The sequence below is a fragment of the Capsicum annuum genome, chromosome 10 (assembly GCF_002878395.1).
Source record: "Capsicum annuum cultivar UCD-10X-F1 chromosome 10, UCD10Xv1.1, whole genome shotgun sequence".
NCBI lineage: Eukaryota > Viridiplantae > Streptophyta > Magnoliopsida > Solanales > Solanaceae > Capsicum > Capsicum annuum.
In genome coordinates, this window is record NC_061120.1 from 212,944,167 (window position 1) to 212,971,665 (window position 27,499).

At 33.6% G+C, this 27,499-nt stretch overlaps 3 protein-coding genes across 7 annotated transcripts; all 3 read right to left on the reverse strand.

Moving 5' to 3' along the window:
- Nucleotides 1-2,867: 2,867 nt before the first annotated feature.
- Nucleotides 2,868-6,145, reverse strand: LOC107854522 (nuclear transcription factor Y subunit A-4). 5 transcript variants are annotated; one of them, XM_016699527.2, is made up of 5 exons: nucleotides 6,085-6,145; nucleotides 5,426-5,518; nucleotides 4,069-4,199; nucleotides 3,847-3,984; nucleotides 2,868-3,707 (listed from the first exon to the last, which is right to left on the reverse strand). In XM_016699527.2, the coding sequence occupies exons 2-5, from the start codon at nucleotides 5,445-5,447 to the stop codon at nucleotides 3,309-3,311; spliced, it is 690 nt and encodes a 229-aa protein (XP_016555013.1). In that variant the 5' UTR covers nucleotides 5,448-5,518; nucleotides 6,085-6,145; the 3' UTR covers nucleotides 2,868-3,308. The 5 variants fall into 5 exon arrangements, with proteins under 5 accessions (XP_016555013.1, XP_047253294.1, XP_047253293.1 ...); XM_047397338.1 differs by having other exon boundaries at nucleotides 4,069-4,187; nucleotides 6,085-6,099; XM_047397337.1 differs by lacking the exon at nucleotides 6,085-6,145 and adding an exon at nucleotides 5,903-6,065 and having other exon boundaries at nucleotides 4,069-4,187.
- A 5,579-nt stretch (nucleotides 6,146-11,724) lies between these two features.
- LOC107854585 (replication protein A 32 kDa subunit B) lies at nucleotides 11,725-19,506 on the reverse strand. The gene is made up of 10 exons (XM_016699599.2): nucleotides 19,287-19,506; nucleotides 16,617-16,727; nucleotides 16,429-16,526; nucleotides 16,128-16,169; nucleotides 15,965-16,042; nucleotides 14,783-14,861; nucleotides 14,605-14,697; nucleotides 14,384-14,460; nucleotides 12,094-12,162; nucleotides 11,725-11,996 (listed from the first exon to the last, which is right to left on the reverse strand). The coding sequence occupies exons 1-10, from the start codon at nucleotides 19,395-19,397 to the stop codon at nucleotides 11,912-11,914; spliced, it is 843 nt and encodes a 280-aa protein (XP_016555085.2). The 5' UTR covers nucleotides 19,398-19,506; the 3' UTR covers nucleotides 11,725-11,911.
- An 877-nt stretch (nucleotides 19,507-20,383) lies between these two features.
- On the reverse strand, nucleotides 20,384-27,209 carry LOC107854557. The gene is made up of 3 exons (XM_016699569.2): nucleotides 26,805-27,209; nucleotides 20,933-21,040; nucleotides 20,384-20,846 (listed from the first exon to the last, which is right to left on the reverse strand). The coding sequence occupies exons 1-3, from the start codon at nucleotides 27,105-27,107 to the stop codon at nucleotides 20,535-20,537; spliced, it is 723 nt and encodes a 240-aa protein (XP_016555055.2). The 5' UTR covers nucleotides 27,108-27,209; the 3' UTR covers nucleotides 20,384-20,534.
- Between the last annotated feature and the right edge of the window lie 290 nt (nucleotides 27,210-27,499).

Genomic DNA, 27,499 nt, shown 5'->3' on the forward strand with positions numbered 1-27,499 from the left:
TCGATTCTTAATTAAAAGTATCTCTCATTGTGTAACCTCTTTATGTTTGGGTCGTACATTTGATTTATAATTTCTTTTCGTTTGAACTATCAATTTTTCAACTATTTAAAAGATTGTCGTAGAGACGTAACACATCCACTATCGCAATTTTTCCATCAAGGTTATCTCAGTAAAATTAGTGGCCTAAAGTCAAATTTTAATATGAAGCTTTAAATATATGCATATAAAAAAATATTATCAATAATTTAGAGTTATTTTTTAATTTTTTATGTATTTTTTTGTGTAATATTCTTAGAAGACATTAAACATTTAACTTCACGTAGTAATATTATTATTTATAAAAGTAAGGACTAATTTTAATTAATAAGATATTACTCATTTGTTTGCAATACATTACCTTAAATATCATTGTGAAAACTTTATGTTTTAATATGAAGATTTGATAAAAAGTTCTAATATTTTTAATAAAAAGTAATAGTTCTTCTTTTTTTTTTTAAGAAAAGAAATTAAATTTGTACCTTTCATACTTTATAATTTTGAATATTATTTTAAGTGAAATTAAAAATTATAAAATTTGTATTAAATGTGGTAAAACTTACATAAATCTCAACAAGTTTATACTCCTTATCCCTTTTTTTTTTTTAACAAATTACATAAAATTGTTGATTTTGATATTTTGGATATATAATTTGACAATCGATACATCCTGGCAGATACATCCTAACAAGAAATTAATACACATTAAATTTTTTTAAAATATTTTTTTTATTTGTGGAGCAAAGCACGCGACATCCGTTGTATTGTAATCTCAAAATCCAAGAATAATGTAATTAGTTCAAATTTTGAAATTCAAGAAAAAAGATCCTCATTTTTCAAGCAGAAACAAGTTTCTCTCTCTTTTCTACTCTTTGCATCTCCTTTGGTTGAGATTACTATATAAGCAAAAATAATATATATATATATATATATATATATATATATAAAAATCAACTTGTAAAAGTTTCTTACACATAGATCTGGCATAAATTAAGGAGAATACATAATTCCTAGATATATCTGAAATATAATCAAGAGATACACATAATTTTTAGATGTATTTGACTAATAAATTGTATCTTAAATATTACCTTTGTAAGATGTTCTCTTGTTGTAACTTCAACATATTTTCATTTTAAAGTACGAATTTTGCGTCTTCTGATACATAACTTTATTACCTTCTTAAGAAAATTTCTTGATATACCTTCAACTTCTTTGCTTCTTTAGTTGGAACATTTTTTTGCGTTTTCTGATACATAAATATTTATGTATCAAGACTTTAACTCTCAATCATATATATCACAACTATACCTTATTTAGGGTTGGTCGTGTGTGTCATTCGAAGAGCTATTCTCGAACAACATTAGTTGACGGTGACGAACTTCTCGTTCCGCCGCACAATTTTTCTATAATTGATTACGATGTCTTCCGATAGAAACTCAATCAAACGGAAATTGATGCAAAGGGAAGAGAAAACAAAGGGTAGAGATGAAAGTTGGGTTTTGGATGAAGAGTCGTTTGTTTACTGGAGAATTAAAAAAAAAAAAAAAAAAAAAAGAGGAGGTTAGATATTATTGATTATTAAATTGGTGAAAATTTTCAGCCAAATTTTTAGGGGGCAATTAATGTATTTGAATTTTTAGGACGAGGGTGATGTATTTAAAAAATTAAAGAGAGAGAATGTAAATCGGAAATTTTAGTACTGCCTTCATTTCAAAATAAATGTACTATTGAGCTATTTTTCAATGTTCAAAATAAATAAATTGTTCATTTTTCAAGAAACATGTTGGAAATATTTTTCAATTTTACCCTTTCATTAATGAGGTTCTTAAGTATTTCACATTTTATAGGAGAGTAATTTAAGAATAATTAAAAGGGTAATAATGGAAAGTAACCTTGAATTTATGTCCTAAAAGATTTTTTTTAAGAGGTGTGTCATAGCCTAATAATTCAAGTATTTTGGAATGGGGAGAGTAATTAATTAAAGGGTGAGAATTTTAAGTAATTTAGATAAGTTACATTGCGATATTAAGCAATTCTTCCTAAATTTTAGGAGCATAAATCAAACGTTTTACTAGTTTTACCCATCAGTCACTTTAATTCCATAGTGCCATTTAGTGTTAGCATTGGTAAAACAAAATAAGTAGATTCTTTTTTTATGACCGTGGTGTTCGAATCAACTTGTATACACCTCGACTAAATCCACGGGACACCTACCACCTACCACCAGTAACAGATACCAAATAACTCTGTCCACCTCATTTGATCCTACTTATACAAATACGTAGGATTAGTTTGGCAATGAATAAATAGTGAGGGGATTGGGAGAGGGAGTTGATTGTAATTGAGACATTTTTTTTAAAACATCCGTTGGATATTTAGGCAACAAAACAGGCTCAGGACTAGACTAGTGAAGTTTGATTTTACTCAAAATTCAGACATATTTGGCAAGGACAGAAAAGACAAGTTGAGCATTTGAGACAACTGGTGTACAATCTACAATCTAATACACACAAACCGGGTAAAATTCAACCCCAAAAACTATTGGGCTCAATATCATAAACAAAGAATTGAGATAGGCATGACTGTTATACCATGTTACAGAAATGTAATTTTGACTCTAACTCTTAACACTAAAAGTTAGCTCATGAAGAAGGATTACCCAAATTATATTAGGATGCGATGTAGAACTCCAACACAAGGGAGGGAAACTTTTGCATCTTGTTGCTAATTGATTGATGAACAAACTAAAGAAACACAAAATGGAATGAACAATAATCTCTAAGAACCCTGAATGAATTATAGGCGAGTCAATAAAAAGATTCACAAGATTAGACATAGAATGTTTTTGAAAGTGCATGAAATGATATAGAAGTAGTGAATTACAATTACATTGCACATATGTTACAAACTTATGTCCAATATATACTAAATCATAAACACTTCACTTCCATCATAGTACTACTCCAATCATACTTCAAGTCAACTCTTACAATCCAACATATACACAACATCACAAACCTGATAATTTGGACGTTCATGAACTGATATTGCTATAATACAAGTGCATTAAGGTATTAGCGCTTCGGAACATCCATGTAGCTAGCTGGATAGCTAATAGAATGAGATACGGAGGCAACCTTAGTGCAGATAAGCCAAGGATGAAATGCCTGTCGGGTAGCCAAGGAAGATCTGCCTATTCTAGCAACCAAATCGGGGCAGGGACAGCGTCCAGAGACCTCCAATTTGGTTGTAGCATGGACAAAACATCATCAAATTTTGAGATTGCAGCAGCTAGATGCTGCTGCTGCAGAACCCCACTTACTGGCCATGAGAATATCGTCATGGCCAGTATTCATCATATCAATAAACGCGTCAACAGAGGGCGAATTGTGAGTTGGAAATGTACCAAAACTACTTCCCCTGGAGTACAAGCTAGTGACTTCTGATGAATTGCATGACATTCTGTTAGTTGTTTCCTTTGGTGAGTTAAAGCTGCTTATATCAGAGATCTGTGATCCAGTGGGATGACATTTCATGTTGCTAGTCTTGGTTGTACCGTTTGCATCATTGTTCATACTTCCATTCGCCTTCCTCGTGTTCAAGAAGCGCCCCCCACCTCCCCTTGGTCGGCGCATGGCATGGAGATGGCGCGACAGGTGCAAGAATGGCTAGTAAACATTTAACCATTGCAAAAAATTATGCAACCAAAATGAGAACTAGAAAGGATATAGAGCACATTGCTAACATGAAAACGCGCATGATGAATCAAAGTCATCCATAACTATTTAGTCGAAACAAGAATTTTACCTTGCGCGGTTTAAGCAATTTATTCTCCATTTCCTTTGCACGTAACTTTCTACGTCTAAGTATCCCATGATACTGCTTGGCATTGACAAATATTGGGGTTTCATCAGAGGTCAAATTCAATGGTAGCATAATCCGGCCCTACAAACGGTTAAAACATCCCGATAATATAAAGTTTTTTATACTGACAATGTATATTATAAATTTTAATCGAGCAAACTTTACCAGGGGTTGACCAAAACATTGATAAAAGTGGCCTTGATAGTCCACATTATATGATTGCATAGAAAGAGAACTCATAACATTTGTAAGCTTTTCTGCCTTGTATGAAGAATTTGAATCACCTGATTGAGAGTCTGCATAAGTAAATATTAATAATGGAAATGCCATACAAAAGCATAGCACCAATTGGTTAATTAAATCAATATATAGATATTCTTAACATGGTGTGTAATAATTCATTTTAAGATGATTTCGCAACGATTTTCCTCAAAAAGCTTCATACTAATAAAAGTATCCCTACACCTTAGTATATTTAGTTTTGTTTCAACTATCAATGTAAAACTCTATTCATTCATCCAACGATGTCTCCTTCGAATTAAATTCCACATGGGCTCAGCCCTCGAACTAAATTTCACATGACTCATCACCTTATTGAAGCTAATTTTTCGTCGTGTACATGTGTCTCCGAACTATCAAAATAGTAAATCAAACCTCACACAATTATTTCGCGATTTCAATACCCATCTTGACGAACCATAGGCTTTGATACTAGTTATTGGATTAAGACACTCCACAGACACAAAATAATGCTGAATTTTTCCTTTCACTTTCAAGTAGCCATAATCATCAAATTATATTTTTCCTTTGACTTTCTACTCAATCCCAATTCACTACTTAAAGGTGCTAACATTAGGGTCTGAACTTTCATATATGTCCTTATAGTAAACTTTAAAAAAGGACAACAAAATCTCATTTTTCATATCTTATTTTTCATAACTACTTTGCAATACTAGTTAGAAACCAAAACCAAAAACATGAAATGAAACTAATTAATAACCATGTTACAATTGATTAATCCACATTGATCTTGCAAAAGATCTTTGGTGGGATAAGGGAATATAATTTCAACGACCAAGATGAATCATGAGATTATTTAATCCTATGTATGATGTAATTTTTTTAATTTTGGGATCAATAATCCGGAATAATTATACCACAATTAGGGCATTACTTTTATACACTCAATGTGCTTAGCTAATCCAGGGTAAAGCAACAAAAATAACATAACTTTCCCTTTTCCAAGATTTTCTCCCAAAGTTTTTTTTAGGGAGAAAAAAAGGTTAAAATTAGAAATAAAAGTTCATTTTAATTTATTCAATTTATAGCAAACACATATTTTACATCATATTCAACCCATTTCATTTTAGTATATAATGAACCACATATCCACAAATGAAAATATATTCACTAAATTATCCCATTATTATTTAATTTCAATACATATAATTCAAAATTGTTTCCTAGAACTATCTAAACTTACTATAAAGGATAAGAGACAAATCCATAAGAGAATATTTACCAGAGGAAATAGGCTGATCCATAGAATTTCAAAAGTAATTAGTAGCAAGTGGCAACACCCTTAGTTTCTTTGATGATACTCTAAAAGAAATTCCTGCAATCCAATAACAAACAAATAATTACGCATCAAATAAGGGAACATTTTTCACACTTAACTTGACCAACCAAAGTATACAAAATATAATAATAATAATAATAAATAAATTAATTAAACTTCTTAAAAGGCAGTTGAGTCACATAAAATGAAGTGTGGTTAATTGAACATCTTTTGTCAGAAAATCACATAGTGTGCATACGAATAGAAAATTACATTTTGTGTATGTGCATATATATATATATATATATATATATATAAATAGAACATCTTTTATCAGAAAATCATATCGTATACATAGAAAATTGTTCCGAGTATAAAATAAAACTTATATTTTGTGTTTGTAAAAATATCAGTTGAACAACCTCTATCAGAAAATCATACCGTGCACATAGAAAATTGTACTATTAAAAGTACTTAAAAACAGATTAAACAAGAACTAGAAATGACGAAAAATAGCTAAATGGAAGAGCATTAAATCGATCAGCTATATATAGATTTTATTAGGATGTATTTTTTGGGAAAAAGACTAGAGTAGTTAGCACAAGAAGAGAAGAGTGACATACAAAGAAAGAGAGAGGGGAAAGAGATGGCAAATAGATAAGTAGTATCCTATGAAATATAACCTAATTAAGGACTCATACTCCGGGTCATTTTTACTTATTTATTATTGATTCGATAATAAATAATAGAGATAATTTTATTGTGATATTCTTAGAATATAATAAATTTAATATTTTAATGTATTATATAATAAATAATATTTAACAATAAAAATAAAATTATCACAATGATAAATTATTTATTAATTTATCAAAGTTAATATATGTTGTTGGATATTTATTTTTAATATATTAGACAAGTAAAAATAATAAAGTAAGAAGAAAAGGAAAATGTTTTTTTTCTTCATAAATTTTTGTCCCTTTGGCTCCTAGCCAAGTGTCATCAATTGTATGTGCACTTTTGGATCATGCTATATATTCATATAGTTTTTATTTAGAATATCTATGTGATTAGGTGTACGAATAATATTTATGTTATTTAGGTGTGGGGTGTAGTCATCATACGAGTTACAAATTTAATAATTTAAATTTAAATTTAATATTATAATTTGAAATATTTGGCTAGTTAAAAGACATTTTTGAGTAAAATAATTTAGGAGTATTTTTGTTAGCCCCTTTCCCTTTTATGAATTTACTTCTTATTCTAAATCGTGCATAGAGATATATCATATGCTTTTAATATTCATACCTTTACTATGAATATTGTTTGATGCTATTAATGTTATTTTTTGAAAAAAGGAAAAAGATAATGGCAAGAAAATGAACCCAAAAGAAGTGGTAATTTTACTGCTATTAGTGGGTGGAAAGAGGATGACAATTATAATCTTGTTAGATAACAATCTCAAATTTAAATTTAGAAAATAAAATAACCTCTAATTTTAAGAGTATTTCGTTATAATAAATCTTACCCATAAATTTGAAAATAGAAAACTCTAAAGCGGGATATAGGATTGCATTCTGGTACTCAAGTATTCTTCGTTTCAAAAAGAAAAAAGATCTACTTAAATCTATTTTATTTTTTAATTCATTTTAAAAAGAATGATTTTTTTCCTTTTCTGACAATGTTTCAATTTTAACTATCCACCTGATATGTTTAAAATCACAAGATTAAAGAATATTTTAATATATTTAACATAATTTTAGTTAAATATCATAAGATTTTTAAAAAAAAAAAATTCTTAAATTTCATATCAAATCAGGTCATTCTTTCTAAAACAGAGAGTAAATAAAAGCATTTCAACTGTTTATACATGCCAAATGTAATGTTGTGGGTGGGGGATGACTAGGGTTTTTAGATAACTGAGGTGGTCCCTTTTTGTTTTTTACACTTGGCATACATCCTTGCAATGGCCCCCGCTATTATCATTGGTTGGTGGAGTATTTAGTATCACTAGAAGACCAATAATACTATTTTTTTTATGTTTTTTCTCTTTGATAATTGTGGTTTCCTCTATCCACCAAGAAATTGACGGAGCAAAGATTTTCACTAAGAAAATTATATGAACTAATTGAAGGAGATTCGAAAGTTATTATATATATAAAAAAAATAATTTTACCAATATATATAGATTATAATTTTTTGTTGTAGGGAATTCGATGAACCTTATCCCAAGTATAGCTCCGCCCCTGCACCAAGATTTGGGTAAATGAAAACCTTTTACCAGCAACTCACCAAGGCTAGAACATATAAGAACCTAGCTCCCACCATCTTGTGAAGAAATCGCATAGTGTTTTTATGATTGAAACTTCGTAATTCTCGATTTCATTTCATTAACCATTAGGTCCACCCCTTATATTTTTCTTGTTGTTTTGTTGATGTTGAAAACTTCTAAATCAAAGTAGTACTTTTATTTAGGTTAAAAGCATGACTTGTATGCCAAGAAAGGAAGCCAAATTGTTTTGATCATTACCAAAAAAAAATTAAAATTACAAAATATAAACAAATTTAAATAACTTTCACCCAAAAAAGAGAAGAGGAGTAACTTCAAAGAACTGAAAAAATGATTCAGAGCTTTAGATAATTATTGCAAAAATGGTAAAAAGTAGTCATAAGTGGAGCTTCATCATATACTTTGGCAAATGCATCATCAATGTCCACATCAATAATGTTCATATTTTTTTACATCATTAAATTAAAGCAATGTATACAACAACAAATTACTCCCTAAGTTTCAAAAAAAAAAAATTAATGAATTACTTTTCTTTTTAATTCGTTTAAAAAGGAATGATTTCTTTTCAGTTTCAGCAATACTGTAGGTTCAACTTTTTGCATGACATGTTACAATATTAAAGAACATTTCAATACATTTAATATAACTTTAATTTAGAGTCACAAGATTCAAAACTTTTCTTTATTTTTATAAACTCCGTGTCAAGTTAAAATAAGTCTTTTTTTTTAAACATATGTAGCAATAAATATCTATTACTGAACTTAATTTGATTATATATAAATAAAAATAAAACCTCCTCCAACAAGTTAAAATTAACAAAAGAGGTGTCTAATCTAATAAATAAGACCAACAACCTTTCAAGATTTCAAAGACTATAAAACACTAGTATTAAAAGTAGGATTCAAATAATATATCATGGAGTAACTAATAAAATTGTTTTCAGGAACTTCTAACAGAAATACAAGATAAAATTGTGAGTATAATAGACCATTATGATTTGATGCTTCTACGAACCTGCATATAATGCACTTCAGTGCATCGAGTTGTCCTTTTATATGATCGTGTAAGAAATTATAATATTATATCTTAAGAGATTTAATTATTATTTAAATACTTTAACACTATCAACACCTAAAACTTCAACTCTTTAAAGGTATAGTAATTAACTCCATGAAAATGACCTTTACTAAGACCTTATTTGGTAACTTCCCTTGGATACCTTTTTGGGTAAATATACTCATTGAATACACGTGGAGAAAAATTGTGTACGTAATTACAGACTCTACGTGTAGGTACACGTGTTGCTCATAATTATTGAAAAGAGTTTCTAACATTTATTACTAGAATTTGTGTAATTCCATCCACAAAATTTATCGCGGGATGAATAAGATTTTTTTTTTTTTGTATTTAATCAAAGATTTACAATTCGAGTCTTGAGTATGAAAAAATGTCTCATTAAAGAGCTTTTTATCTTAAAATGAGTTGTGCGTAACATGAACCTGAATTAATCATAACTCTAATACAAATATTGAACACTATTTGAAAATCAAAAGAAAAAAAAAAACATTTTCCAAATCTAAAATAAAACGATAATTATTTGCTTTTAGCATTTATATCAAATAAAAACATATACAAGTATTTTTCTCTGCTACTTTCTTGATACTACTGGAGAAAAGAAAGTAAATATATGAGTACTCTTCTGGATGCATTTTGGTGGATAATATATTGAAGATTTGTTTTGCAGCCATAAGATAGCTACAAGTGGAATACAATTATTAGTGCCACATAAAAAAAAGTTTTTTTATTATTTTTTTATCTGCTAGATTTGTTTCAATCTGCATAAGATTTAGCTTTTTCATTAAAGCATAGTAGCTACTAGCTAGAGAGCATCTATCATTGGACTTGTCTGGATGTATGATAAAAAAAATTGTAAATCAGTATGAAAAAGGACAAGCTAATTTTCGACTTATCTTCATTTGTATTTGTATGTTATGTTGATTGAAAAAGAGTTTGAAACCTCATTGAAGGGGCAAAGGGAGTAATATAACGACATGGAACTTGGAAGTTAGCAACCTTTGTTTGAAGTTTGCTTACCGAAAAAAATAGAAAGTTTTTTTATGTCCGCTTCCATCGAAATATCATAGTAATTTTTTGACATATATTGGTGTTCTTGAATGAATTGTGTGGTTTACTTCGCTTTGATTTATTTCTTAACAGTTGCAAACCTTAGAAACTTACATGTATTCGATACTAACTCAAGAGAGGTAGAGATTGGGAAAAGGAGATCACAACAGTAATTTGAAGCTACCAATTAACCTTCATCTAATTAACTTGAGACCGAGAAGGGATAGTTAATTTGAAATCCAGAACAAAGGTTAGTAATGTGACACTTATCACCCTTCCTCAAGCTTCCTTGGCTTCTCACCCCGGACTGAGACTGCTCTTCTCGTCAGAAGAATACCAAATTGAGCAATGTTGTGGTAAGTGGATTTGTTCGTGACACAGTGATGTGGCTTTTCTACGATTGATTATAGAGGAGACCTTCAATTTTATTGTATTCTTAAGACTGTTAAACAAGATGAGTCGACGTGGGAAGTAAACTACAAATTCAATTTTTAGTAGTGATATTACCTTCACTCTTAACAAAATTTTAGCATGAAGTGTAACAAATGATAATTTTAGGCCATAATAAATAGTAACACTAGATTGGACGAATTTCATGTGTCATTAACTAGGAATTTGTATCAAGTTGTACGACTATAACATCACACCTCTATGCAATTACTGCTTTAACTATATAGTTAAAAAAAATTACAATTCTTTTCCTCAAAAATAATTGAAATTCATTTTTTTTTTATGTTGATCGGTAAATAAGAAAAAGTATAATTTCAAAATATGTATGTATAATTTAGACAAACACCGAGTTGGGTCAGGAGTTTGAGGTGATAGGGATGAAGCTATGGGGTTTTTTTGGGGGGGGCAGGGGGGGCGGCGATGAGGCGTGTTGGAGTCTGGAGTTGGGTATTAGACAGTTTAGTTAGTACGAAATATCACTTTGTAAATTTTATTTTTACTATTTTTATCAGAAAAAAACATTTATTTTTCTTAATTTTATGGAACTCCGTGCTTTAGAAAAAATATTTTTCAATTATCTTAGATCAATTAAATATGAAAAAATTGGAAAATATTTTCTACTTAATCAGACAGTCAATTTTGGGGACTAGAAAATTAAGATTGCCACCGATACACTCTAGGATCTAGCTCCACTAGACTCTTATTTTTTTCAATGGATAGTGTTAAACATGTAGTATGCTCTAAAATCTTGATTTTTGTTTAAATAATGATAAATCTACAGATCAGTATCTTCCCAACCCAAATGCATCAATACTAGAATCTTTAAGTGAGGGAGGGACAACTAGCAAAGTGGAAGTCAGTCAATTATTTTAATTACTAATTTATCACGTCAGGTAGGTCAGGTTTAACAGCAATGTTTTGATATATTAATAAATCTCAGTGCATCTTTATAGAAGTAATTCAGCCAAAAAAAAAAAAGGCTTAAAAATAAAATCATGATCAGAAAGCAACACTTGAGAAGTCATGAATAAACATATCGAGGATGCACCAGACCATAATGTTTTGGTACTAGGAAGAAATTCATTTAAAAAATGGGCTCAACCTTATCAATATCATTTGAAATTCAAGTGAGATTGATGTGAGTTTGGTCCAATAATTGGACCAAATCCAGCAAAATCACAAGATAAGGCAATACTATTCCATGGCCTACAGGCTAAAATTCTCATTTATCCTTCATGATAAAACAGCATAACCATTATACTCCCAAAAAGTGGGGTCTGGGAGGATATAGAGTAGCCAAATCGTACCACCACATCAAAAGCGAATAAGAGAGGTTTATGATAAACCCTCGGCACAAGACGAAAAAGAACCTTTACAAAAAAGCAATAAAGGCACCAGAGACAACAATGAAACAGTTCTAGATAAGGATGAGATAAAAGTTGCAACTGTCAAAAGCTAGCAGACATGGTTCACAAAAGGCAATTTGAGGTAAGAAAAACAATATCTCCAACTAAAAAACTTCATGCATATACACATGGAAGACATAGCTTATAAATTGCTTATCAATTTCACTCCCACATCAAACATCAAGCATTTGCAGTAGACTTGTAGTGGAAGTCGTCTATCGTGGTGTAAACAAGACCTTCAGACTCGAGAGCTTCCATAGCTTCCCTGTCATGCAGGAACAACAACGAATAAGGAAAATAAGCAAGAGCAGAAATGATCATAACGCGATCTAATCACGAAAGAGAACAAGGAAGAGAGTTACATGATCTTCTCAGAAGGGACTCGTAGCTGTTGAGCAAGCTCATTGCGATGAACCCCCTTTTCAAGTGCACTGAAAAAGAAATGATAGAATTTACCAGCACAGCAAAATCATTCAAGGAGCTTGGCAGTCATATTCTCAATCAATTACAAACAAGTAAAATACACTATCAAAACTATGCTGCTTGACCCTCCAAAAATGTTGTTGCAGATAGGTTTGGAGGATCTGACACATCTGGCAGTAAACTTTAAGATCCAAGCAACATAGATAAAAAGAAACTTTGAAAACAAAAATTTTAAGCCAGTTGAAAAAGTATTACGTTTGGTTTGGAAAAGTTTTCAACACTTGAAAAGCAAATTGCGTGGTTTTGAAAAAACTATTTTGAAAATTAGTCCTAAGTGAAGTTTTTTTTTGGAAACAACATGGATCTGTCCTTGATCCAAATGGAAGGTCTTCCTCACCATTCTCATCCCAGGATCACAAAATCAAGGTGAAAAGAGTAAAAAGGATACCAACTTCACAGAAACCAAATCTAATCAATTTGTTAGATACAATGTAAGGATCATGCTGCACTACTTTGCCTATCAGTTCACATATAAAGCAAAATAAGTATGAAGCAGATCACCCAGACCACAAATTATATCAACTTGTTGATACCACAATTGAGAAAGGAATAACTACAAACTACCAAGAAAGCATCTCTGCTAAGCTCCTACACAGAGGCAGGAAGAAATGTTCCTCAAGCAATCCAAATTTAGTCTCTTCATGGAAGTTCCATTTATACTACAATGAAATACATAAAGGCATGCTCATGCCTGAGTTTGGCTAAACAAAATGTGAGTATATTAGACCTTCTCAATGACTAGGGAGATCATCATTGTATTGCTAAAATATTCCCTAAGTTATCTAGTCTGCAAAGTTCCTGTGTGGCGTTAGCAGTAACAAAGCCATCCTCTAGTTTTCATCTGATAGAGGGGAACCATTATGAATTTGATCAAGATTCCTCATGATACATCCCGAAGTCAAAACTCAATTATATTCCTTGCCCCTCTTGCTCTATTCTAGAGCAACAGCCCAAAAGCTCATGTCTTACCCCATTTTTTTACTAGCTGAGAAACTCCTGAGGGCCAATGGCAACCGATTTGATAGTCAGTGGATAATAGACCCGCTCCTCTACCCTTTTCCATATAATGCCAGGGCTTTGTCTGTGCCAGGTTCGGACCCATGATGTAATTCACACATTACGTGTTGTTCTGTTTTCACTAAGCTGATAAGATTACTTTCAGGAATTGGTAGCATGGGTTTCATATTTCTACTGAAATAAATCTAGTTCTATCGAGCACACAATTGGATAAAATCATTTCATACCATTGAATAAGGTCTTAAAAACTTAAATCAACCTGAGAGGGAAAGACCTAAATAAACTATCCATTTGTCCTGCCTGGATGTGCTTAAGGCTATGTACTGTCTGTTGTATCCAGAAAACCATCAAGCTAACAATTATTAACAAAACACACAATATAAATTGAAAGCAGAAAGTTCACTAAGTGTTCTTTTCCTTCTCTTTTTTTGTAAAGTTAGTCCACTGGATGGTCGTAACTGGCTTGCATGCTTCCTGGCTCCATTGAACTCTAATTAAAGTTATTACACGTTTGCCACAATGATGGGAGAGATGTTCCGCAATATCTACCACAAGAAAGCCGCTCCCTCTCCAAAGGCAACACTCTCGCAGTTCCGGCTGTTTCATAGATTGAAAAAGCTCTGTTTTATAAACAGAAAGATGAGGAGACTAGGAGCGAAGGACATTCAAACCCAAAGTGGATTTGACGCGCGAAAAGTGTTCATGACCCACTATCTACAAATAGGCGAGAACAGACTGTTATTGACTGTATCACTTATCTAATCTATCATCCATACATCCCTTTCATTTCTTTAAGCTATTACGTTGAACTCCACCTTAGGTACTGCTGACTGAGCGCCAAAGCAAGGCAGGGATAAAGGAGAAGTACCCGAACCGGCAAAGACTCTGTTCAGCATGTCATTCATAACTCTTCTATGAAACAAGTGAATAATTTGAATCTCGAATTATACCAAGGAATAACACTCTTAAAATTTTGTTTCTATGGCATGTGATAGAATAAGAGATACCAACAAAATCAGCAGCCATTCATAAAAGCACTTTGACATGTAATAATCAGCGGTCATTTATACTGATGTGGTTTTATTGGTATTTGCACTAGAAAGTGCAAGCACGGCCCGTTGAGCAAAAGTGTCGGAGATTCAAATGACTTACAGGCACGATGGTTGTTGCAAGTAGTCCAAGACCATTTTATGTACACCTCCGATCCCGTCCATGTTGAATCCAGGGAACTGAAACATAGAAGATAAATATCAAATCATTGACTACAAAGGAAATGTGAAAAATTGACATACAAAGGAAATGTGAAAAATCTGAAAATGAACGTTAAAATTAACCAAACAAATTAGAAGGAAGAGAAATGTAATTTGATATACTTGATTTGAAGCTGAAGCTTGGTATCCCTTTAAAGGAGTGTTGAAAGATGAGCTAGGCACTTGAGCTGACATAAAGGAACTATCCTGTTGCTTCTGGAGAGGCAAAGGGAACACAACTTCAATCAGATTAACATATATTTTTTTAGCTTAACATATGCGAGGAAGTTTTGCTAAATACCCGTAGCCTACTGTTGTAGCTATGAACATAAATGACTTCTGCAAAGTGGCTTGCAATCTCATTGTAGTCATCAACAGGCCTAAATACCACAGAAATAAGAAATTAGGATCTTTACCACCAAGTCATTAAAGCCGATACAATGGGAACAGGGATCGGGGGTTATCCACCTCTAACCTACCCAGACAAAGTATGAGTAGAAATAACAACTCTCAAACTTTTTGCATGCTTCCTGCCCTTGACATTCATACGCTAATATAAAAGGATAGGTGTGGTTCAATCCATAAAGATGCTTTTTCGTTTTATTTCACTGGAATTTTTTTTCTTGCAAATAATCTATGCGTATCAAGTTGGAGTTTTCAGGATGTTTATTGGTTAAAGAAGAAATATTTTGAGACATGGTTAATGAAATAAATGATCACCAATTGTAAATGGCAATATAGTTAACAAATATGATTTACCCAGTTATTGATTTATCACAATTGAGGGATGTATCATAATGCAAAAATTCCATTTGTAGCAAGTTTACACACCAATTTTGTCCAACTGTTTTCCTTGTGTCTGTTCATAAAAGGAGTCATGGAACAGATATAATTGCCTCGTTGGCAAACAACTATCATGTCATTTCACATGCTTTTGAGAAAAAAACAGTTGTACACAGTAAGCCTTACGTCGCCCAAAAAGAAAAAGAAAAAGAATTTATGCCAATTAAGCAATTATAGAAACAGCAATATACATGTATAGTCAACACTGGAGAAGTATGGAGATCTCAAATCCATTATGAAGAAACCTACTAATAAAGGCATGCAGGGATTAATTGGGGCTTAAGAACCAACGGAAAGTAACTTATTAAGACCATGCAAGGACCTTGAAAATACTAAAATCAACAGTAATATGAGTTTCATGTTTTGGCAGTGTCTCAAGTAAAGATAAGTTAGTAGCTTTATGCTGAAACAATGTTGTGCAATGCATTGTGTACACGAATGCTGGATAGATTACAAACTATGTACTAAAAAACCTTTTCTTTGAGAAAACCTAAAGCCCCACTGGAAATAGCCTTTTCCAAGCCAGAGGAGACCACTTCACTAGTGGAAAAGTTTAGTAACTTGTGCATATACTAACCAACATTAATATACTGAAAGAAACAGAAATGAGCAATTTAGAAACCCATTCGTACTGAAATACCTGACCGAGTAAGCCATCAACTGCTTTTTACCTTGAAAGCCTTTCAAGTGTCCATGTACGCGAACATATATGCCATTTCTATTTGACAAGAACCCACAAATATACGATAAACCATGATAAATATATAAGATGAAAACATAACACAGTCAAGAAGAAGAATTACGTGAGAGCTTCCATTTCCTTGGTATCAACAGCTTCATTTACCCTGCGTCATATGGATCAACCAAATTTACAATTAAATTTTAAAAACACAAAGTCAATTGTGTCAAACATAGCAGCAACTGAATAGACTGGTTTTATTGTTTTACATAAAGTATAACAATTCAAAATCCTTTATCAATAAGAGATGCACTACATGTGATCTATGATGACAAATGGAGATTGACGCCATATCCATCAGTCAATTAGAATCTCACCAAAATAAGAGATGGACTAATAGAGCGAAAAGGGAAACTGAATATTACCATCGAAAACAGTCAAGGCGCCCAGTTCCATCATCCACCACAAACGATACAGCTGTCAACATTTCGGCTTTGTTGAATAAAATACCCACCAGTTTTACCTATGAGCATGTCAGATTCTAAATCACACATATCTTGTACAGTATAAACTTTCAATGAAACAGCAAAAGCCATGAGTATAAGAGACTTACATTATTCACATCAACCCCATCAATGAGAAAATTTGTCTTATCATCACTTGATTGAAAGGCTTCACTAATTTGCTTGACGGTTAATGGAATCAAAGTCTGTGAATCACGATTCTGGGAATAAAGAAATAAAAAGAAAAGCAAGAAAGATGTTATCATCCCTGCATTTCAATTTTCCACCACTATATTAAGATGCTATATTAAACAAGAAAATGTAGTATGCTTCAAGAATTCTTTTATTTCCGCCGCACTAAGCCCAAATCAATCACTCCACATGATAACACTGACAAGTTTCTGAAGACCAAGAGATAAATGCCAAAGGAAACACTCTTGAGTTTGTAATTTACTTAATCAACTCTTCTTAGTTCATACTTACTTAACCAAAAGTAGAAGCATATTCCAAAGTTCTCTACCAAATTTACTACTTACGTTATACTATATGTTCAATTGGTTCTTCTTCTGTGACATGTAAAGTAACATCTTAGCACACAGTTTCAGTCTCCTTTCCTTACGAATTCCAGATTTGCTGTAGTTTCATGGATCTTTGTACAAGCAAATAGAGCTATTCCACTTTGGGCTTATATCCTCCACACAGCTTTTCACAGAAATCTTTCCTCCCTGTCACCGCTGCTTCTTCCACTTCTGGCAATCAACTCACTAATTGCATAAAATTCGTCTTCACATATTCAATCTAGCATTTTAAGCATTGTTATCTTATGCTCCATCCTTTCCGAGGGGAATCAAACATTTTAGATTATCGCTACACTGATTTAAACACCAATAATATATTCTTAACTACAATGATTTCTATACTTCACAAAATTTCCAAGAATGCATTTAAAAAAAAAAAAGAAATTCAAAAATGGATGCTCAAATTTATACCAAACCTAGATGCACCAACTCTTGAACTCAACAAAATTTCAGGGATGGACAAAGTATTACAATTGTTTTCATATGACATTCTAAAAGTATCAAGCATTATAACTACTTGTTTAAACATATCTCACTCATACTTAGAACATAAGTCATTACAACTATTCTTTGTTGGTCAAAGCAGGTAATCTAATTCAGGGTGTAGAGAGGACCCAAGTTACATCCAACCTTATTTCTTTTCAGTTTCCAGCCGCAAAATTATCAACCAAATACACAGAAAATAAACGCATGCTAAAAGAAATACTCCCTCCGTTTCAGTTTGTTGACCTTAATTTCATTTTTAGTCCATTTCACAAAGAATGCATCTTTCGTTTTTCTGATAATTCCTTAATTGCAACTTCCTATGTGGCATGTTCAAGACTACAAGATTAAATCGCATTATGGCACATTCTATATATGTTTAATTTAGGCATAATAATAAACAAGTCTCAACTGACAAGTAAGCACTCCAACTTTATTTTAATAATCGTGGTGTTCGGGCCAGCTTACACACACCTCGACTAGTTACATGGGATACTGTCGTCTCCTACCAGCAATAGATAATAGGTAACTCTGTCCACCAAGGCTAAGACATATGGAAAAAATCACCTAGTGTTTGCACTCCAACATTGAGACTGCACATCTAGACACCTCATCTTGCTCTCAATTGACAACTAAACACTCCAACTCGTTCCCACTGTGTCCTACGGACACCTGACACTAAAGTGAAAAATAAATTTTAAAGGTGTCTAGATGATCAACATGTAGATTGGAGTGTTCAACTGTCATATAGCCTGTTTCGCCAAGCTAAATTTTTTAAAAGTACTTATTTTTATAAATAAGGTGTTTTGCCAAGCTTTTGGAAGTCAATAAGTGCTTTTTGAGGATAGCAGAAGCAGTTTTTCATAAGTTTAAAAGTATAGCCTTTTCTTAAAGCACTTTCAAGAAAAAATACACTTAAAAGTACTTTCAAGAAAAAATACAATTAAAAGCGCTGTTAGAGTTGTGACCCGAATTTTGTTGATCCGGCCTAGAAAGTTTTGCGGTGCGACCCTTGTTTGTGATTTTCAATGGGGTCTGTGGTGGTAGCATAGGGATCAGGCCAATAGGCTCAATCCCAGAGCCCAGCACCGATCCCGATAGGGTGCGAGGAAGCCCCCGCGGTATGACCTTTATGTTTTTGGACCTAGGACTTATTTGTATGCATGTATGATATAAGTGCATTTAGTGCGTTGTTTTGGATATTCAGAACATTGAGACAATTCGTCTCCATGTTGTACTCTCTCTCCATTATAGTGAATTCCTCTGCCTCTGCACGTGATTTTTCCTGCAAGGATTTACACGTAAATCTGTGTATTCTTGTTTTTCTTTTGCTTGTGATTTGCTTAATCTGCCCGAATCATAACAAGCACTTTTAAAATGCTTGACCAAACACTAATTGTTGCTCAAAAGTATTTTTTGAATTAATTGGCCAAACACAAACCGTTTCTCACCAAAAATTCTTTTGGTAAGCACTTTTCAAAAAAAGCTATTTTAGAAGCTTGGCCAACTAATAGTAGAAATGAGTTCAAGGTGTCTAGATGTGCATAGTTGAAGTGTTAACTTGCAAACTGAGCGCAAGTTTATTATGCCTTTAATTTGAGTTCACAAAATTCTTCTATACTTTCTTAGATTACGTGCCAAATCAAAACCAAACAAACCAAAGGGAGCAAAATACTTGTCAATTAAAGGGGAAACCTAAAAGCAACAAACAACACATACCTTGGCCGGAGAGAAAGAATGATCGCTGGCGGTTTGAGTAGCCTGCGATGGCATAAAACCGCCGCCGGAAAAGGCTGCGTTGCCGTCGAATTGGTTGTTCCCGCCGTACATCGCGCGCTCTGTGTGTGTTTGTGTGTGTGTTTTCCCGCCTTTTAAATTCTTCCTTCTATCGGAAACTTTTGCGCTCTTTGCACTTGTAATATATAGGAAAAACTGCTACTCGCGCGTTTGAGAAAGGAACTGTATTTGATAAGAAGTTTTAAAAAATTGAATAAAATTTTTATAATTTTAAATTAAAATTATGTTAAATATATTAAAAAATTAAAATAAATATCATCAAAAAAAAAATTTATTACAAATTAAAAAGAAAAATAGGTAATTTTGGCCCTAAATAATCAATAAATTAAGGTGTATAATTTTCTGGGTATTTTGCCTTATATTACATGATACACTTTTAGTTTGTAACATTTTTATTTTTCGAAACTATTTAATCATGTCATCTTTGTTTAACCTTTAATAAAATATACTCCCCTGTTCACTTTTATTTGTTCACATTTTTATTTTAGAATGTCCCATAATATTTGTCCTATTTATAAAACTAATGAGTAATTAATCTATATTTATTTATTTTATTCTTAGTATTAAATACAAAACATTCCTTATTGCATTTCTCAAAGTAAAAAATTTATTATATTAAAAAGATAATATAGTAAAATCACCTCTCTATTTATTATTTTTGAAGATATGCATCAAATCAAAAATGGACAAAAGTATTTATGGCGGAGGGAGTAACTAAAAGCTCATCTTTCTATGAGAAGAAAAATCAAAGAATCTTTGCTTTGTGGGTGTTTTGTTGTATATCTAATTAAATATTATCACAATAAAATAGGGCAATACTTTCACAAAAAAGGACAAGATGGATTTGGTAAAAAGGGTCTATTTCTGAAAATTAATTGATGATATACTACAGTCTACAGTATTTATTGTAAATTATACATCATACCAAATAAAATCACAGTGAGAAATAGTAACAAATTGTTGAGGCAAATTACAGGCCATACCAACCATATGCTTAGAGAAAATAGGAAGAGAAACTGTTGACAAATGATCTCCACATGCATACAAGTAAATAAACAAATTACAAAGCCATCAAGATATTGAGAGAGCACTCAGAAATAGAGTAAGAGAAGCTACTATAAATCAAGTAAATTACAAAATACAGCTCTACATACAAACATTGAAAAACAATCAGAAGAATTTGTTGTATTGATCGGTGAGAGAGCTCCTGAGATTGGAATATAAGCCATAAAGAGAGTACTGCCGAAGATTCTTTACTTCATACCACGAATTGAAGACAGATTCATGCTTATCAGTGCCAGAAAACGTAAGTTGTATCCCAAGGCTACAATCAACATTGCCACCTCGATTCTTGCAGTTATTAGTCCTGATAGCACAGTCCTGACCATTGAGGCACACAAAGTTAGAGTTGCCTGAGCAAGACGCGCATCCATCTCTCTTCCAATACAGGTTTTCCAGCCTACCCTTTTTGAATTCATGTACCTTAATCAAGAAAAACATCATACTATTGTTAGATACCAAATCAACCGATGTGACACCAAGATCTTGTTGACAACAATTTCACTTACCAGAGTAAAACTTGTTACGATGAATGTACCATTAGCAACGAAAGCAGGCAAAGACCTAGCAGCATATTTCCGACCAGCAAATGCAACCATGTAGCCTCCGTAAGAATCCTGTTGTACATACAGTATAAGACACGTTAGAGGTCAGTTGATGAATATGAAAATAGAAAAAAGGGAAAATGGTAGCTTAGGTCCTCAAATTCTTGATTAGTTCCTTTATTAGTCCTTGTGATATTGGATCTAGCACATTCATCCTTCAATAAAGTGAAGTGCGTGATTGTCCTCCAAGCCTCCAACTATTAATAAAGGCTCATAAAAGACATGATCTGTTAATTTCAAGAAAGACAATTTAGGTATCTCACAAACTGGAGGAGAGTGTTCAGCTTAAAGTAAAGAAGAAAGTTTGGTAATGATCTGATGGGGTGGAGGGAATTCGGCTAAAGGTAAAATAAAAACTTGGCTTTGGTGAACAAATCAAATTCCTTACCGATAGATGGTGCTTGCGTCCCTTACATGGTGGTTGGAAGAATAAAAGGATGGTTATTAAAATGGACTGGATTCTAACACCCTCTCTGGGTGATCAGGACTTTCCATTCCTTGATTTCACTAGAAATGGGTTGCACACTCAACTATTTGTTTTACTTGATGCTCGTTTCCCACAATAAAAAAGATGAACTGCAGAATCAAAATGAAACATGGAAGCACAACACATTGTGGAGCTTGTGACTTGTATTATTGGTCGTCTTCTTTTAATACTTGCTAAGGAAATTGAATGTGGATTCTCTTTTTCTTTTTCTTGGGGCTTGTGTCTGCAGACAAGAGAGCTTCAAACTTAGAGGGAGCCAAGAGGAAGAAAAGATGAGAGAAGCCTCGATGGATCACCAAAGTGACATCCATACAACTGAATTGCTCTTTTGAACGTTAACAATCTGTTTTCTCTATTAACTTCCGCTAGTAGTTGGATGAAAATGACACACTTCATTCAATTGAAGGATGATAAGTCCAATATCACAACAACTAAAGAAGGAATCAAGCAATAACTCGAACCAAATTGCTATTTTACAAACGATCACCAGGTAAGCATATTGGAGGATGAAAGTACTCAGCCAATACCCAAATAAAAGGTACTAATGAGCTTCATAAATTGCAGAATGCGAACAGATAGGGAAAAATGAAGATACATGCATGCATATGTTTCTGTAACAGTTGATGCTAGCTACAAAAACTGAGCTAAAACGGCCCAGATAGGAGAAGAAACATGAAAGGAACACAATAGTACTTGATAACAAATAATTTAAGAAATCCTTAAACTCGGTGTGAATCAGTAAATAAATCACTCCCCTTCTCACAATATCCCCACCCCTCTCCCATAAAATAAACAGAAAAGAAAAAGGAGAAACAGAAGAGGCTTCTCAAGGATGCAGCAAAACGAAGAGGGCCTAGGGGGTTGAGATAAACAAACGAGCATTAACACTTTATGAAATTAGCAAAAGAGCTTCCAACATGAGCTGCAGATCATGAGCTATTAAGTGTAATAGACTCCCCTATATTTGAAGAAGAATAGAAGACTTCTTCTGTTATATAACAGGGCAGCTAGGGCTGGCAAAATGGTTGAGAAAACAAGTAACCATCCCATCCGATCCATTAGATATTGGGTTGGATAACCGACTTTTTTAAAATGAGTCAAATATGGATATTATCCATCTTATACAACATATGCAGTGAATTCCCACAAGTGCCACAAGTGGGGTCTGGGAGGGTAGAGAATACGCAGACCTTACCAGTTACCACTACCTCGTGGAGGTAGAGAGGCTGTTTCGAAGAGATAAAATGAGTCAAATATGAATATTATCCATCTTATCCGTCGAAAAAATGCATATCTAGATGGATAATATGGATATCCATATTATAAATATTCACTTGGTTGCTTGTTATTTTCATGAGCACTTGCTTTCTGTTGGTCTGAGCTTTATTTGGAATTTAGCTTGTGTTTTTAGTTGACTATTCCTGTGGCTATTCCTGAAGCCATAGATAATATCATCCGTCGGATAACCCATTTTTTTATCTACGCTAAAAATGGGCGGGCCGGATATTGTCTGTTTTTGTTTAACCAATAGCAACGATGGAAAAAAGTAAAAGGCTAAGGCACATTTTCTAAGATGATAATCAAATAATAGCACGATCATATTGCAAGTATGTAAAGCTTTGGAAACATATCCTAAGGTATTGACAACATTGGCAGGCCCTTCAGTGTCTGCAGGTTATAGGCTTAACAGTTTGGAAGCCTGTGATCTAGTGCGTGAGTTGGTATTTGAAACGATTCACATTCCCAGCACCCACTCACCTTGCCATGAAACCTAAAACATAGCAAGTGAATACGAGGGCTGAATATGAAGCATGTCATCTTGCTTTCCCACTAAAGCTCTCTGATAGGAAAGGAAAAACAAAGACCATTAAGCACTATTCACTCCATCCCTAAAAGATACAAGGTGGAAATGGGCCTCCTTTGAAAATTGAAATCAGCAAGCAGAGGTAAAACTAAGCCCAAAACAGCAGCACTAGTATTGGCCTGTCCGTTACAAAAACCTAATTTGGGAATCCATTAGCTCTTCTTCATCTCAACCTTTATTGAAGAAAACAGTAAGGCAGATAGAGGTGGTTGTAGGGCGTTCCGTGCTCGCCATGTTGCAGATAGAGGTGCTTGTAGGGCGTTCCGTGCTCGCCATGTTGCCAATTGTGAACGACAGAGAGAGTACAAGGTGCAGATGAGGGAACAAATGCAGAAGTTGAGACCCCTCGGAAGGTCAGTCATTGTGCAAACCCCAGAAACCGTGTCATAAAGCTAATTGTTGCTTCAGTTGTGGCGATCATCAAGTCGAAAGGTCAAGCAGCACAAGGGGGAAGGCATCAGAAGGTATAAAGACATATTTACCGGACACCAAGGTGCTATTGCCCCGAAACTTAAAGAGTTAGTACTTAACTAAAGAGGTGAACCTATTTTGTAATACAGACTTAATTCACCCCAAAGCTTTGTAGGCCCGATTTCTGAAATTCCCACTTCCCAGATTGTGGTCATATAAGAGAAGATACTGATGGATAAAGGCACCTGGAGTTTGGAATAGCACAAATCATAGTTCAACACTCACATCGTATTTCCTTAAATAGTAAAGAAACTTTTAGGACCATTTGCTCTATTTTTAAGGCTTAGTTGCTTAGACCTTTAAATATATAAAAATTATTACTGCTGATGTTTTACTACTAATCTTTATTAAAAGTTAGGTATAAGTTGCATATTGCTTTCAATAATAATACAAATGAAAGCTATTGTTCTCTTAATGATGTTGTATTATTAATTTATACCAACCTATAGGTTACACGCTGGTGCTACCAATGACTCCTAAAACAAAATTCAAGAGTGCATTAAGTCATAGACATCTGGAGGACCAACACGAGTAAGATAGAATTAGTGGCAGGAGGCAAACATCAGATTAAGAACGAAATAAGAATTCATCAGCACATACCCAAACAATAATGGTAATAAAGGAAAATTCAGATAGTTACAGATCATGGGATATCGTAACAAAGAAGGATACTAGCATTCATCAGTATAAGAATATCAATCAAGTCCAACAGAATATCAATCAAGTCCAACAGATCTAGTTCTAGAATTAAGATCCACGGATATTCAGCCAAAAAAAATACATGGAAAACAGATGCTTAGGAAATAACTGTCCTCCATTAGCTTAAAGTGAATGACATAAAAAGTTAAAAACAGCAGCAGAAGAAAACCAAACCACACTATATTCTCCATATATACTAAACACTCCCTCTATCCCAATTTAGGTATCATTGATTACTTTTTGTTCTGTCCCAATACAAATAACACTATTCTATATTTAGAAATAATGTAACTTTAAACTTCTCATTCAGCAACCGAATTGTCTATGGTGTGTTCAAAGCACAAATTTTAAAAGCTTTTCCCCCCTTAATCTCCATTCCCAGTCAAACACCCTCATGCAAATTGGGACCAAGGAGAAGTACTTTTTTCTAGGAAGACAAGAACATACCCAGTGTAATCCCACAAGTGGGGTTTGGGGAGGATGGTGTTTACTCAGCCTTACCCCTACTGTGTAAAGGTGGAGAGGTTGTTTCCCCTAGTACTTTTTTCTAGGAAGACAAGAACATACCCAGTGTAATCCCACAAGTGGGGTTTGGGGAGGATGGTGTTTACTCAGCCTTACCCCTACCGTGTAAAGGTGGAGAGGTTGTTTCACCTAGACCCTCAGCTCAAGTAAAGCATATCATAATCAGGTATCAAAAGAAAATATAATAATGAAGTCATGCTAACAATAAAGGAGAATCAGATAAGTATCAACAACAAATAATATGGTAGCCGAAGCAAAGGACCGGAGCAGAACAACAAGTAATAAGGAACACAAAACAACAATCCTACTAAACCATAATCCTCGATCTCCACACCCTCCTATTTAGGAAGACAATGTCCCAAAAACTACAATCGACTACTTACTAAACCATAATCCTCAATCTCCACATATTCCTATTTAGGAAGACAATCTCCCAAAAACAACGGCTATAACTTTCTACCATCGCTGGACATAATCAAGAACAATTACATCCCTTTGCATTCTTCTTTATTCCGCATCCCCCACCCCCCAAACTAAACCTAAAACCAGAACAAAATCCATTTCAAATCTAATCCCATTCACCATATTTCCCCAAGTAATCAATAAGAAGTGCACCTTTCAGCCTTAAACAAAAACTTACATCCATTTTCATTCTCACTTAGCCCCCACCACCACCGCCGCCGCACCCTCTCAACAAAACTCCAAACTAAACCAAAAACCAGAAGTCCAGAACAAACTCATCTCAAATCCAAAACCCCATTCCACCATATTTCCCAAGTAATCAATAAAAACTTCAACTTTCATCCTTATACAAAAATTACATCTCTTTCATTCATCCTTACCCCCCCCCCCCACCCCACCCCACAGGCAAAACCCCCAAACCAAACCTAAAACTAGAACAATCCCATTTCAGATCTAACCCCATTTCACCATATTTCCCCAAATAATCAATATTTCACCATATTTCCCCAAATAATCAATAAAAACCTCAACTTTCATCCTTACACAAACAACAACAACATAGCCAGTACAATCCCACAAAGCAGGCTACCTATCGAAGCAATTTCCAATATTACCCTCATGCTCAAGAACATCTTATACACAAACAATTAACAATATAAATCAAAAACAAAAGAGATAGAGAAAAAAATACATAAAGGGAAGAAGTTGGAGGTGTTAATAGTCAGAAGAGAGATCTCATCAACTTTAGGTCTAAACACAGCAAGTTGAGAATTCCCCGACGAAAGCGAAAGCCGTTTGTCACAAGGAGACAACTGAACTGAGCTGTTAATGAAAAACGATGTTCTTGGAGCAAATATACACGCGGTTCTTGTCACTGTGGGATTGTGTCAAAACTACCTCAGAGCTAGCCATACTATTTCCAAGAGACCCTCAGCTGAAGAATGTCTTATACAAACAATTGCAATCCTTTGTCCCCAACCCTCCCCCCTCCAACCCCCACCTCACCCAATACCCCCAAACCAAAACCCACCAAAAAAAAACCCATTTCAGATCTAACCCCATTTCACCATATTTCCCCAAATAATCAACAAAAACCTCAACTTTCGTCCTTATACAAACAACAACAACAACAACAACAACAACAACAACAACAGCATACCCGTACCACATAGCGGGGTCTGGGAGGATAGAGTGTATGAACACCTTATACATAAACAATTAACGGTATAAATCAAAAACAAGAGAGATGGAGGGAGAAAAAAACATACAGGGAAGAAGTTGGAAGTATTAATAGTAAGAAGAGAGATCTCATCAACTTTAGGTCTAAACACAGCAAGTTGAGAATTCGCCGAGGAAAGCGAAAGCCGTTTATCACAAGGAGACAACTGAACTGAACTGTTAGTGAAAAACGATGTTCTCGGAGCAAATACAATTCCAAAAGTAAACCCATCCGATCTCTGCACTTTCCCATCGGTACATGGTGAGAAGACGTGGTTCGTGTTACTGCGTGATTGTGCTAAAAGGGTTAAAGACGAAAGTAGTAGAAAGAACAATAGCCTTTGAGTCGCCATTGTTAGAGGGCTCTGATTGTGTGAAGACTAGCCAATAGATGAGAAGCAAGAAACAATTTGGGCACGGACAGACAAACACAGCATGTGTTGTCAAATTTTTTATGTTCAAAAAAATGCATAAATATATACATGTTATAAAGCAATAAAGAATAAAGTAGAGAGATCAGAGAGAGTGACCGAAAAATTTGTTTCTAGTTTCACACTAAAAGATAAATATATTAAATCCCAGTACATATCACTTAGATCTTATTAGATTTTGATAGACATTCAATATAATTTAATATATTTGTAACACTCCCCTTTGAATGTCTAGATAGATAATGTGCTTCGTTAAAAGTTCAGTAGAAAAAAAAATCTAGTTGAAGGAAAAAGAGTACACGTTTCTAACAATA

Bases quoted from the DNA above. Each gene is read 5' to 3' on its own strand.
- LOC107854522 (XM_016699527.2), bottom strand. From the start codon at position 5,447: ATGGATCAGCCTATTTCCTCTG. The intron at 3,985-4,068 runs GTAAAGTTTGCT...AACCGTTTGTAG, and splicing joins AATGTTTTGGTCAACCCCTG to GGCCGGATTATGCTACCATT. The intron at 3,708-3,846 runs GTAAAATTCTTG...AATGTTTACTAG, and splicing joins AATTGCTTAAACCGCGCAAG to CCATTCTTGCACCTGTCGCG.
- LOC107854585 (XM_016699599.2), bottom strand. From the start codon at position 19,397: ATGTACGGCGGGAACAACCAATTCGACGGCAACGCAGCCTTTTCCGGC. The intron at 16,170-16,428 runs GTAATATTCAGT...CATATGACGCAG, and splicing joins CGCCTTGACTGTTTTCGATG to GGTAAATGAAGCTGTTGATA. The intron at 11,997-12,093 runs GTAACTCTCTTC...CCTGCATGACAG, and splicing joins GTCCCTTCTGAGAAGATCAT to GGAAGCTATGGAAGCTCTCG.
- LOC107854557 (XM_016699569.2), bottom strand. From the start codon at position 27,107: ATGGCGACTCAAAGGCTATTGTTCTTTCTACTACTTTCGTCTTTAACC. The intron at 21,041-26,804 runs GTATGTTTTTTT...TATGTACAACAG, and splicing joins ATACTTCCAACTTCTTCCCT to GATTCTTACGGAGGCTACAT. The intron at 20,847-20,932 runs GTAAGTGAAATT...TTCTTGATTAAG, and splicing joins TCGTAACAAGTTTTACTCTG to GTACATGAATTCAAAAAGGG.